Raw genomic sequence first — 14,467 nt, 5'->3', positions numbered from 1 at the left:
CACTGTGACAAAATGGGAATAAGTTTAGTAAAATATTACTGAGTTGATAAATAATAATAATAATAATAATAATAATAATAATAATAATAATAATAATAATATCCTGAACCTAGCTGAACACACTGCTACAATTACGTTAATAATTACCAGTTTGAAAGCCTCCAGTTCAATTGTACATCTGGGTTGAGAACAAAAAAATCTTGCATGCGACCAGTGAGTTGGAAATAATTTCTCATGGCTGATAGGTTCCTCAGATAGCCTACACCAGCCCCTTTTGCGCATGGATTGGCCTGCCGCTCTTTTTCATTACTTGCTCATTGGCTTTTGGCAACGCTGGTTCCCTGCCATCAGCTGCCCATGCAGCTTCCCAATGAATATTGTATGCGCTCTCGGGATGTGCTTTTGGTGATGATGATTTGAATTTGCACCTAGTCGGAGTACGAAGGTATCCAGATGAGCAAGAGATGATGGGGATGCTCACAGAGAGCGCAGCAGCTCGGTCACATCTGCCCCCCTCTGAAATGAGATAATACTCAAGTGCATCTAGAAGATTGTTCGCTTGCAAAAGGGGAAGATGTTTTGCGCTAAACTGAAAGAACTGAAGATATCCGGAGAGTGCCCGTTCTCCGGCAGCGTTAAAAGCGACGAGCTCGGAGACTTTGAGGAGCGCTCACTTGACGCTGCGGATTTATCGCCTATTTCTAAGGACGTGCATGGAAAAATAAGCCAGGCTGTACCTCGACAGAAAACAAGCAGAGCCAAAGTTAACCTGCACACACTTGGAGACAGCATCCGAAAATTGGCATGTCCAGAGGTAACTTAATGAAATCATGCATGATTTTGCGTCTCATGTAACCAAACGGAAAAAATTTAAATGTCTTTATTTTTAAAATGTTTTTATTATTATTTTCTGCGATGCAGAAAAAGCAGAATCCCTCATACCTGTTTATATAAATAATGATATTCTGTAATCCTGATGTGATTAAATCAATTGATTTCAAGTCTGTACCGTTTTATAACCTTTAACTTGCTGGACACTTTGTGATACAGTTTCAAAGGCTGCACACTGCTCTCCAAAGAATGATGACACTAGCAGATCACAGCAGGGACTCTGGGAGGTAACTTGTCTTTATTTTCCCATATGTATTTTTGAAAAACAAAGCAGAGTGAATTCACTACATGCATTCCTATCTGAAAAATCTTTTTTGTGCCTAATCCACCTCAACAGCTTCTTACCTCTCACGACGTAAGAAGCTGCAGCTCATTTGGATCATCTGTTTCCCAACACATCACAAATTCCTCCTGTCAGTCTCACTAACAGACTGGCACTAATGAGCATAATAACAATAAGGAGGGATACAGACTGGGGCTGCTATGGATACTGGGAGTAAAAAAGAAATGGCTTTTTTCCACCTAAAGGAAATGAAACACATACACGCACACCCCCACACACACCCCTACACCCCCGCGCGCACACCCACACACACACACACTATTCACTCATTAGGATCAGAATTAGATATTGATCTGAAAGTGTTATTTCTTCACATTCATTTAGCTCTGACTTACCTGCTACGCTGTTTCAGAGGTGTTTTAGTACATTTGAAGCTGTGTTACCACAGCTACTTAGATGCCATGATATAGTAAATATTTGGAGGAGTTGAATTGGAAAAACATTTGCTAAAACAAATTCTGGAAGGGTGTTTATTGTATGAGTGGTAAGCACAAAATGGTATGAGATTCTCATGATCTGATAACCTTGAATGATAACATAACGACAACAAGAGTTCGTATATTCGCAGTGTTTTCACACCTATGCTTTGATTTAGTTTTTTTTTTTGTAAAACAGAAAAGTAATAATTATGCTAAATAATAAAACATCTCATTGATTACTACAGTTATAAAATGGCATGTGTCTATTGTTATTTACATATTTAGTAAAAACTAGACTGATAAAAGAAATAAGTTAATTCTCCTCAAAATATTTTAGCTTTACAGTTCTGAGTAAAACTAAAGGTATTACTAACATGTGTTATCTGGTTAATTATGGAGCGCTCTCTTTGTACTCATACTTTCACAGTTAGCAGTTGACAAAACAAGAAGAACACCTAAAATTATTTAAAGTTTATTTAGCCTTCCAGACATAAGAAGAAGTAGGAGGGTATAAATAGAACTTTCAAGATAATAGTTATGTACTTAAATATTACTTTATTATTCAAATCAACACAAATTTTATCTGTACACTGTTAAATTAAATCAGCGTGTAAAAATGTTCAACATAATTTAACTTCAAGAAGTACTCCTTGAATTCTGAGACATCCATCAATTAATATTTTAAGGATTTGTTAGTGGGTTGTTTTATCAATATGTTCCGCTAGTACCAGCCATCTGAAGACATTTGTGATCTTGATATGGCCCAAAATGAAAATTAGTTTGACACCCCTGTTCTACACCATGATTGTTTGAATTCTGAAAACATCTGAATTTATGCTCTAGATGACATTTTATCTTGGACTTAAGATAGCTGTTAACTATATAGTATGAGGGAAAACCTTTGTTTTAAAAGCTTTATATATTTTGATGATGGCCACCAGTCTGTTTACTTGCCAGTAAAAACATGCTTTCCTGAGCATAGCTACAACTGACTAAATACGTTATCTGTGGGCTTTTCAGTCCAGCCGCTTGCTGTGCTCACTACCAGAACTGCAGTGATGAACTGGAGCATTTGCTTGAGATGATGAACAGTTATTCGACCAAAACAGGTACTGACAATCCTGACAAAGGATGGCTCACACAACAATGATTGGTTGCGTCATATCTTCATCTGTTTCTCCTCATGTGTTTGACAGCAATCCCAATGGAAGGTTTGGAAATTGCTCTCGGCGAGGAGATCTTCAATATGTGCTATGAGGAGGACAAGCACATTCTAAGAGTGGTGGGGGGTGCTCTGCACGACTTCCTCAACAGCTTCAACGTCTTGTTGAAACAGAGCAGCGTGCCGCCCAACCCGGACAGAGACGATTGTGTAAACGAACCATCGGTGCTGTGCTTAGACAAGGATCCGGACCTGCTTACTGTCTATTTCTTTAACCCCCGCCCCTGCACTGAGCTTTTTTTCCCTGGTGTCATCAAAGCTGCCGCACGCCTGCTGTATAACACTACTGTGGATGTTTTGAAGGATCCCCCCAATGCTAAAGACACCATCCTGCAGTCCAGCCCTCAGCCCAGTCTCCTGTACACAGTTATAGTAAAGGATGCTAAAACTCTCAGCCCCAGTCCACTCCGGGCTACCTCAGCGGGGACCCTCCCTACTTCCTTGTTCTCCACTATATTCCCTTTTCACCTGATACTTGACCAAGACATGGTTCTGGTCCAAATAGGACATGGGCTCAGAAAGAGACTGTTTAGGAAGGATGGACAGAGACGGTCTTCGACCTTCCAAGAATACTTCTCCATTGTCTCTCCACAGATCAAATGCACCTTCCAGGGTATTCTGACCATGCTAAATGCACAATTTATCATTCGGATCAAGCATGGAGTTTCTACTGCAGACAACACAGGGAAGGTATGTAGACATGAATTAAATGATTTCACTTAGAAACCAACTGTTAAGTGGAATTAGTTTGATTTGGCCTGACTAGTTGAAGTCCCATCCAAAATTAAAAACATACTTTCTTCTCTGATCAGTGAAAGCACTAGATGATAACAATCAAACTCCTTGGTGTGGAAGGTATTACTAAGAAGTATCAAAAATAGCTATTTAAAGGATTGGTGAGATGTTTAAAATGAATTCAGAGAAAGCAAAGAGATGTAAGAAGCTGTTTAAAGGTATATTGTATTTTTTCATGTTGAAACTCATTCATTTTTGTTAAGGTTTTGTTGATGCTCTACATTTTCTAACGTGCATACCTGGAGGTCACTCTTCCAATAATTTGAGCATTGCTAACTGTGCTAATTGATAGTTTGAGATGCTAAAGACAGTAGTTTAAAAGTGTAATCACATACAATGGCATGATGCTTCTCCTGTTATAAATAATTAATAACCACTACTAGGAGTACAGACTTTAAGGGAATATTTTGAAGGCTGTTCTTATAACATTGTAAGAGAAACTACAACACAATAAATTTAGTATCTTCAGGTCAAAGCTTTACAAGAACTAGAGCTTGGCAATTGGCCACAAGATTCTGATAGATGCATCTCTGCTCAAAAAAAGGGATGTTCTTGATTCATGAGGCTGAAAATCTTCTCATGATTATGTTGATATTAAACGGAAAGAGACATAGGGTTAAAAAAATTGAGCTGTTTACAAGCAGTCAAGCCTATTAATGTTGTACTTGAGCACACTTGTCCCGAGGTGGAGATCAACATTATACCCCCAGAGGAGATCAGAAGCAAATGTCAAAGCATTTTACCCATCAAATGCAGAGCCATGCTGGTGCTATTTCAGCAAGAGTGCACAGCAATCGGTCACACTGACAAGCAAAAAAAAAAAAAGCATCAACGAGTAAACGTGATGGTGGTGTAAAACAGGTGGAAATCTGTGAGTGGGTGAGTGAGCAGACACAGCAGTGTCTTTCATCTGGAGTCAATACTGTGTTACCGGCAGCTCCCCGGTGTAAAAATACGACTGCGATGTCAGTGGAAGTGACACAATTAACCTGAATTATGTTGCAATTTGAAAACACTCCCGCTGCTCTGCTTCACCACCCACACATGAGCCTATCAAAAATAACAAATGCTTAGATTGAAATAATTGTTTTGCAACTTTGCAATGACATTCAAAACAAAAACAAAAGATATCTTTAGAAGTGAAAATTTTCAGTCTGTCTGTGCAAAATTCAAGACATTGTCATATCAACTTTGTGTATTAGAGCATCAGTTCTCAAATAGAAATAATAGTAGTTGTTCTCTAGGAAAAAGAAATTCATTATAAAGTTCATTTTCTTTGAGCCTCTCTTCAAAAGGGGAAGGACAAGAGGACATGCCAGTTGTTAAAGGCCAGAAAATAGCTTTCTAGATTACATTTGCTCATGAAAACCTAAATCTACAGTCACAGCAATAAAATTCTTAAACCAACTGGAATTGTAACAAACAAAACTGAAAGAGGAAGATGGGAAAGAATAAAATCTGAATGCCTCATTGTTAGCAGAACTGCAGCAAATGCCACAATGTTAGATTAATACAGGAAAACATGGACATATTTAGTCTTTTTACTTCAGGGGCACCAAGAAATGGAGATAATGCTGGAAATCCCATGAGAAAGTATAACAAACCTTAACACATACCTTTGTATTAACTGAATCAACAAGTTCAGTTTTATAATTCTACCACATAGCACACAGTTTATAGATGTCATTTTGCTGACATGCTTTTTCACTGGTATGTGCTTAGAAACTTTTGAAAAAAATCAAACTTAAACTGGAAAAATCTAAATTCTGATCTGTATGAAAATCACGAAAAGCAAGAAAAATCACCCTACAAAGAATTGCAAATTTGCAAGTCATCGCAGGCTGTAAGGAGAAGAGTACATCAGTGTATTCTTCATCACAGCAAATGTAACCTTAGTCTGGGATGAAAAGCAGAGGTATAATTCAGCCAGCAGAAAGGCACTATTAATGTCCACTTTTGATGTCTGGACCAAATATAACATCAATTCATCTACATGCTGCTGAGCCAAAACAATCAGTCTGGACTACAGTGGTTCGTTAGTGAATTAATGACATCTCCCCTGGCAATGCTGCGATGCGGTTAGTAAAAAGTCTCTCTGATAAGGTTCTTTGAATTAGACGATAAATCGAGGATTTAGCCCTCTAAAGTTGCGGCTCGAATGACAGACACCCATATACAGCTGTGGTTTTATAAATTTAGAATTTGTCATGTTTGTGTTCAGTTTCTCTTGTGTTTATATTTACACACAGTTGTTAAGCTAAGTGTATTTACATTGTATGTTAGATAATCTAAATACATGGAGGCCAAAAGAGAAAAATTTACTTTTTTTTCTTACATAGCTACAATTTAGCAGAAAATGATTCACATAACCCTTGAAGATTTAAATGTAAGCTAATTTTTTACTTTACCAACAAGTGTCTTGTGACTGGAAGTAATTTTAACAGCTTGATGTCGACTCAAATCTGTTTGGGTCATGCCAAGTAGGAATTCCAACTTTTTCCAATTCCTACTTTGGAATGGAAAAAATTCCAACTTTTAACATTGCATTTTATGGATGAAATATAGACAAATGCAGATTGCTTTTCAGCACGAAAACCCAACTTACATTTATTAACTATCTTTTGAGAAATGTCAGTCTCACTTCCCACCATAATAAAACCAATTGGTTGAATGAAAAATATTTAAAATCTTAATATACAAGGTAAATGAATCATTTTGGGGTGTAGTTGTATCCTTTGAAGTCAGGGAGCTTTGCTGGGAACGCTGCTTACATGCTGATCTTTACATATGTCTCTTGCAAAAATGTAAACCACGTTCCTCCTTAGTCAATCTTTATCATCTTTCTCTTTTTCCTCTTAGCTCATGGACCTTAAAGGTCAGATGATTTATGTCTCAGAGTCAAATGCCATCTTGTTCTTGGGTTCACCGTGTGTAGACAAGCTGGAGGAGCTAACGGGCTGTGGCCTTTACCTGTCGGACATTCCTATCCATAACGCACTTCGGGACGTGGTCCTGGTTGGTGAGCAGGCCAAAGCCCAGGACGGTTTGAAGAAGAGGCTGGGGAAAGCCAAGGCGGCCCTGGAGCACGCTCACCAAGCCCTGGAGGAGGAGAAAAAGAAGACGGTGGACCTCCTCTACTGCATCTTCCCTGGAAAAGTGGCACAGCAGCTGTGGCAGGGTGAAACAGTTCAGGCCAAGAAGTTTGATCAAGTTACAATGCTGTTCTCTGACATAGTGGGCTTCACGGCTGTTTGTGCAGTCTGTACACCGATGCAAGTGATCACCATGCTCAATGAGCTGTACACCAGGTTTGACCATCAGTGTGGAGAGCTGGATGTGTATAAGGTATGCTCAAGTAAGAGGATGTACTTTATTCTGTTTAGGTGGCTGTCAGTGGATAAAACTCTAATATGTTTATGTTTGTTTTGTAAGGTGTGGTAAAAAGCTGTAAGGAGAAATGTGATTAGACACCACAGTACCATTAACCTTATGGGTGCCTGTGCTAGCTCTCTGCAAAAATACATATTTTACACTTTTATGTCAAATTAAAAATAGCATAGTAATTGTTAATTTTTCTACAAGTTTTACAAACAATTTTGAAAATACTATTGAATGTAAACGTAAGCAAATAACTTCACTTTTCAGTCTGAAAATTATTATACTTACCTTTAAAAAATATGTTCAGAAATTAATGTGCTTGTTGTAATTGTACTTGTCTGTTTAAAACTCTTGTCTCTGGTACAGTGGAAGTGTTTGCCAGCTGATTGTCTCTGTTATTGCTTTTTTGTAACATTTTAATGTTTTGTATTACTCTGCAAATATTAATTCCAAACACAGATAACCCCAGTAAATACAAAAAGCAGTTTTCAAGTGATGATTACTATATACAAATCAACCTAGTCTTTTCTGAAAGATTCATGGCCCTTAAACATTATAAGCTCCTGTTCCACCTGCACTGGCAACAAGTAGCGGATCTTTTCCATCTCTGTGCAGTAATTTTGAGAATTGGTGTAATTCCTCCACATTGGAGCATTTTTACCAATTACATATCACAACATATTTGAACATATCATCCAAATTTTAGAGTGGATATTCCACTCAATAACGTTTAATTTGTTTTGTTTTTCAGCATATTTAGAGGTGATTTAGAGATGTACTGGAGTGCTTTGGACAATTTCCCTGCTGCATAAATTTGAGACAAACCTTTGTTTTCATTTTGGTCAGCAGTCAGCCACTGCTTCCCAGTCTCTCTGGTACTGTTGAATCACTGACTAAGTCTGCAGTAGTTTAGATACTCCGTGTTATTTTGTGACTTCCTCAATGGGCTCTTAAGAGTAATTTTGGCAGGCTGGTTACTGCTGGGAAACTTCCCCACTTTTCCATGTTTTTTCCACTTAGGGATCATGGTTTTTACTATGATTCATTGGAGCCCCATACTCTTATAAATGACTTTACTACCCTTTCCAGACTGATGAATGTTAATAGCTTTGCTTTCCTACTGTTCCTCAACATCTTTGATCAGGACATACTGCTGCCTTTTGAGATATTTTAGGCTACTTCATGATGTCACACAGGTTCTATTTAAGGCATATCATGTCTCTAAAAGTATACCAGTAATTTGGCCTTAGCATGGCTTGCAAAATTGGACAGAAAATGTGGCTAATCAGTCATTTCATGATTTAGCAAGTGAATGCAATTTGTTAATTCACAAAAGGCCAGGTTGGTTTAAACAGCTTTGATTTGAAAGCATTTTTTTTTTTGTTTACTCTGGTTATTTTTGTTCGATAGGTGGTAGCATTTAATTGGGAGAAAAGAAAAAAATAGATCAAATCTATTTTGACTAAAAGGTCAACTCTTAGTTTAGTTATAACAACCGTAAAGTCTGCTGACGGCTTCTAACCTGGAGCAATGTTGGATAATATAATCAAAGTGTCAGACAAGCAAAACAGAAAGAGAAGCAAATTTGTCAAATGTCTTGTAAAATGCAATGGGTTGAGGATGCTTAAGTCCCCTGTTTCCACTCTGCATATAACCCTAAAATAGTTTTATCTATTCTGGGCCGGGTAGCTAAAGACCAGATTTATACAAATGACGGGAAGAAAAGATAAAAGTAACATTTGACTTTTTAGCATTTCTAAGGATTAAGTACTGTTATTTGTAAAAGTTTTGCTTTTGGCTGTATTCCAACCTTTTCTTTTTTACACAAGAAGGTATGGTTTTGATGAGAAGCCACTTGACATTAATCATTGTGTTTAAGCTACATTGTCTTCATTTCAACATTGTTTTTAGAAATAGCTTGAGTAGCTTGAAGGGGGAAAAAAGATCAAACTAACCAAGCAATAATAATTGTGCAAATAATCTTTTTACTTCAGCTTGGGCAGACCACATAATCCTGCTGAGAGGCTTTGTTCTGTCTCAGCTGAGCAGTCCAAAATTACTGTAACAGCATTTCGTCTCTCTTCAGGTGGAGACCATTGGTGATGCCTATTGTGTGGCTGGTGGCTTACATAAGGAGAGTGAGACTCATGCAGTCCAGATTGCACTCATGGCTCTGAATATGATGGAGCTGTCAGACGAAGTCATGACGCCAACAGGAGAACCGATACAGGTAAGGGTCAAGCACCAATCTTGGTAATACACCTCATTAAATCTAATTGTGCAGAGTGCAGTAAAGTTGGAAAGTGTTCATGTGAAGAGTTTTAAACAGAAAGAGATTTCTCTGATGTAGAAAGGTTTTCTGTCATTACTGAAAGACTTTCAGTTTTGGAAAAACACATTAAATTGTATCTTGAATTAGTTATTTATACTTTCAGTGTTTTCCCGATAGTTAACTATGAAATGCAGGACCTTCCACTGGTAAAGATGATGTTAAAAGCCTTAAAATAAATGTGTCTTTATGGGGAACATAATTTCACACTGGAAAATGGAGAAGAATTCTGCATTCCATTTGTGTGCTTTTATTCAGTTAGGAAAAAAAATCTACGCTAATGAATAATTGTGTTAAAAAAAAAATCATCTTTGCCATAGTTATTAACAATGCAAATGAAGCATGTTGTATTTCTACATTTTTCAGTGTGACAGAATATCTAAGAGCTTTAGGGTGGTTGTCAATAAGTATATGTTTTTCTGGGATTTAAACATAAAATGACCCTGAGATTGATTTCTACTAGCTCCTATTAGCTTCGCTGGAAATAATAGATACTAGAATCTGAGATTGATCATATGTGCAAGTTCACACATATGAACTTGCACATTTGTAATAGGTCTGCAAGTGTAGCCTGTTGTATGTCTAAACACAGTCAGACACCTAATCACAGCAACCAAATGCACAGACAAGAAGTATCAATATCACTTCTTTGTGTGGTCCTAGAAAATACCACCAATATATATTATATTAACAAACTTTGTTTGGCCTGGGAGAGGCAAGACCTTTTAAAAATTAAACATGGTTTCTCACATTCACTTCTTCCCAGGCTACATATTTATACTAAATGTCACCATTGACATTTCTTTAGTGGTTGCTATTACTCTCTCTGAAGTCCACTTAACATACCAACATCCTTAAACAGCTAGGATGATGAGTGATTTTTTTATAATAATAAACATGGAAATGAGAATGCAAAAGTTAAACTTAAGCTAAAAAAAAGAGAATTAGAGAATTATAAAAATGTTTGACTGATTCCATCTTCATCCCTCTGCTTAAACATGACCTCAAACATACTGTTTGATCTTTGGTATAGCTCCCCAGAGCTTTTGTGCTTCGTTTTCAGTTTAACTAGGACATGATGTCCATGTGGTTAGTAAGTGGAGTTGGTCAGAGATTTAAGAAACTGTTTACCTTCATAGCTGCTGCTCAAAATATTTAGCATGTTCGTTGAGAGCTAACAAATTGTATCCGGTTTCATGAAACAAATAAAAAATGTTTTAATCTATATCAAATGTACCCTCCCTTTATTAAGATTTGGCAATTACTCTTGCTACATTTTCAAATTAATCTGCTTAAGTATCACTTTGCAAACTGTTGGTTACGATGAAAGTATAAAAATGTGCTTCTTCATATACAATGCATTGCAATAGTATTCATGCCAATAGAGTCTTTGCACATTTTGCCCTGTTTCAGGGATTTTATGTGATAGACCAACACACAGTAGTGTACAACTGCAGTGAAATAATTTATTTTTATTTCCAAAAACTCTTGGTACCACTACATCCCTGTCAAGACATCACCTCCACTCAAGCTGACAGAGGAGGCAAAGAGAAGCTTAATCAGAGAGGGACGTAAGAGTCCCATGATAAATTTGGAAGAGCTGCAGAGAGCCACAACTTGGGTGGGAGAATTTCTCGACAGTAATTATTTCATCTTCCAGCTGGAAAATGGTTCTGAACATACAGCCAGAGACACTGTGGAATGGTTCCAATGTAGACACTTTTAAGAAAACATGAATTTGTGTTGTCTCGACAAAATCAAAATCTGTGGCTGGATTTAAACATCAGCCTTCTCAGGTCCTCTCCATTTCATTTATTTCATCATCATCATCATCATCAAAATAAAAAAACAGCTATAATTCATGTACCGAAAAAAAAAAAACTCACTATAGAATGTAAAGAAAAGTAACCAAAAAGCTGTAGGTTGAAGCCAATACTTACTTAGAGACACTGTGCAAATGCCCAATTCATACAAGCAGTAATTAGAAAATTATCTTTTCTTGTCTTCCAGATGCGAATTGGTCTCCACAGTGGGTCAGTGTTGGCAGGTGTAGTTGGAGTGAAAATGCCCCGCTACTGCCTTTTTGGGAACAATGTTACATTGGCAAACAAGTTTGAGTCATGCAGCCAGCCGAGAAAAATCAACGTCAGCCCTACAACGCACAGGTAAACACGCGTTACAAGCAATGATGATCACAGGGAGTCCTTACAGCAACCCCTGAAGTAATTGCTTTTACCTTTGTATATACAATTATGTGTGTAGTATCATTTATTTTTACTAGAGACATGAAAAGAAAAAAAAAAGCTTTAAGTGCTTTTGACAAGATACTTAACTTTTAGGAGGGAACTGTATATTCTCTTATGTCAAATAATTTGCCACATTGTTTTTAGACTCATGGTTTATTTGTATGTTCTTCGTCCCAGATCGCTGAGAGGTCGCCCAGAGTTTGCCTTTGTTCCCAGGAGCAGACAGGAGCTTCCGGCCAACTTCCCAGAAGACATCCCTGGTGTTTGTTACTTTCTGGAGGCAGCCTTCAAAGTTTCAAAACCCACGACAAACTGAAGCCAAACTTCTACAAGTCCAAAAATATTAGATAAGGTTACATGAAGAAAATAGTTGTATTGTATAATTTATTCCGAGTCTTTCATTGTTTTCAAGTGAAACTATGACAGCAGCTGTTTAAGTAGTAGAGCTTATTGTCAAACATGTCCTTTCTGTACTATTATCAATTTGTGCAATTGATGTGGAGATAAATCCGTTTCATCTTTCTTCCACGATGAGTCATCGCTGCATTTTGAGATCTTTGGAAAAATTGTGCTTACATCAGATATGCTGACAGTCAAAACAAGACTTAGGGACTGTTTTGTTCTTTTTTAACACAGGTAAAAACTAATAAAAGTGGACACTAAAGAAGCACAAAAATACACACACTACAAACTTATAAAATATGTTTATGATGTAGCTACAGACTAAGAATGGTCAAAGATCTAATTTGTTTTTGTGGCACTTTTTTTTTTTTTAAGTGCTTTACAATCACATATGAATTAATGGTGTGGTTATTTGTATTCAGTGTTCAGAATTGTTTAGTCCCATGTTGGAAAGTGCAGTGGAACCCTTTCTGAACTTACAATTACAACTTAGAAAATATCTTTCTTCAAAACACAGTCAAAGTTGCAAAAACTATCTATGAATTTGCATTTCTGACAGTATTGTACAATTTATGTTAGTGAGCAGGTTCCTTTAACGTTTGAATGAATTGCTAATCATGGCATCAGTACACATAATAATACTTGCACTGGCTTTGTGCCTTTCAAATAAAACTAAATGTTATATGTAATTCCTGTATCTGAGATCTGACATCCACGACAAATTCAGTGCACCAATTCAAGCTTATACATTAAGGTAGGGATTATATAATTATGTTATTTTAAAAAAAATTTATTCTACCTGCCAAAGTACAAAGACAAGATATTTGACAAGATTTCTTTCAAAGATATCTACCAAAAAAGATATTTAAGATGCAGAATTCACTTTTATGAAATTCTGTTAATGCAGAACAGATTAAGGTGCCTTATTGGAACACGATAGACATGTGCCAAGTAGATGAGGATTTTTTAATCACACATATAATCAATAAAGTTTCTAATTCACTTTAAAATAGACTAGAGTGATATATGAATGACATTTCTCCCACTAGCAGAATAATAGACGTGTTTATCTGACTGTGTGTGGCTTGTTGACACAAAGCATTGTCTTCATATCAGTTCCCTAATAAGGTATGTTTTTTCATTTGTACTCATCCTACTGTGCACATCTGTAACATATTTATTACATGAGTTGTTAACACACCTTTAATATACAGAGGAAATATAACACAGGACAAGTTCAATGAATGTCTTTCTACCACTCACAGCAATGTGCTTTAATTATTGTTATATATCAAAGTGCAATAAATATTGTCATGAAATATTGTGGTTGATTTTGTTCACTCAAGAAATTAGACAGTTTGCACAAAGCCTCATAAAACAGATTCTTGAAAATATATTTTGGTTTTTATTAAATAAATAAGCAGTAAGTACAGCATAATGCTAAAGCAGAAGTAAAGTTATACAAGGTTTTACACATTTTTTAACAAATAAAAGTATATTGTTCTGTTGTGAAGTGACCTCCGTCCCAATATCAGGTATTTTGTAACCACTAACGGGTTTTCTTCCAGCATTGCCTTGCTTGTATGCCCATCTATTTTTCTAGAAGGAAATATAGATGACTGGTGAAGAAAAACATCCATACTGCATTATTGTGCTGCTGCCAAGTTTCCATAAAGGTTTCATTTTGGTCTTATTGTACCAAAGAAAGCACCTTGTCTCCTTCATGACTTTAGGTTAAGTGCAAACACAACTTCTGATGGCTTTCTTTCAACAATCCTTTCCTCATTGCCAATATCAACTATTAGTGCAATGGTTGTCTTGACAACAGATTCCCCTACATGAAATGTGGATCTCTGGAATTCCTTAAGTGCCATCATGGGCCTCTGGGCTACTTTTCTTAATACCACTGTCCTGGCCTGTCAGGTTAGGTGTCATACTCTTTCCAGTGTCAGATGATGGCTTAAACAGGGCTGTTTGGAACATTAATTAAAAGTCATAACATGGCTTTAAACTTCCCCACAACTTCATCAATGAGTCAGCAAGTGTTTCGCCTTCATGATGCTGTCGTAAACCTTTGAGGCCACAGAACAATTATTCATATTATTCGCACCCAGATAAACTGCTATTTTGCTAATTGGACATTTTCTAAAACGCATCATTAGATTAGAGAAGCTGAATACAAGCATACCAAATGTGAAGTTGTTGTTTTTTTCTGTCAGGTACATTTTTTTATTTTATATAATATATATATATATATATAAAATGACATATATATACATATGTCATTGCATATATACAATGACATATGAACAGTTTTAGTGATATTTTTATGTTAAGAAATTAAAAAATATTTTAAACGTTCAGAAAATTGGATAAAAATGTGAAATCAGAAGATTTTTAGTTACACATATATATATATATAACATTTTTTGCAAGGTATTC

The 14,467-nt window shown here is 36.5% G+C and overlaps 1 protein-coding gene across 1 annotated transcript; it reads left to right on the top strand.

Annotated features, from left to right (window-relative positions):
* Positions 1-304: 304 nt before the first annotated feature.
* Positions 305-13,344, top strand: gucy1a1 (guanylate cyclase 1 soluble subunit alpha 1). The gene is made up of 8 exons (XM_028018325.1): positions 305-814; positions 1,051-1,118; positions 2,674-2,762; positions 2,850-3,565; positions 6,530-7,015; positions 9,135-9,278; positions 11,388-11,542; positions 11,801-13,344. Exons 1-8 carry the CDS (start codon positions 575-577, stop codon positions 11,937-11,939), a joined length of 2,037 nt encoding a protein of 678 aa, XP_027874126.1. The 5' UTR covers positions 305-574; the 3' UTR covers positions 11,940-13,344.
* Positions 13,345-14,467: the final 1,123 nt, after the last annotated feature.

Source organism: Xiphophorus couchianus, chromosome 5 (genome assembly GCF_001444195.1).
Source record: "Xiphophorus couchianus chromosome 5, X_couchianus-1.0, whole genome shotgun sequence".
Taxonomy (NCBI): Eukaryota; Metazoa; Chordata; class Actinopteri; order Cyprinodontiformes; family Poeciliidae; genus Xiphophorus; species Xiphophorus couchianus.
The sequence above is the reverse complement of the archived record's forward strand: the minus strand, read 5'-3'. Positions and strand labels throughout refer to the sequence as shown.

Bases quoted from the DNA above. Each gene is read 5' to 3' on its own strand.
- gucy1a1 (XM_028018325.1), top strand. From the start codon at position 575: ATGTTTTGCGCTAAACTGAAAGAACTGAAGATATCCGGAGAGTGCCCG. The intron at 2,763-2,849 runs GTACTGACAATC...TGTGTTTGACAG, and splicing joins CAGTTATTCGACCAAAACAG to CAATCCCAATGGAAGGTTTG. The intron at 9,279-11,387 runs GTAAGGGTCAAG...CTTGTCTTCCAG, and splicing joins CAACAGGAGAACCGATACAG to ATGCGAATTGGTCTCCACAG.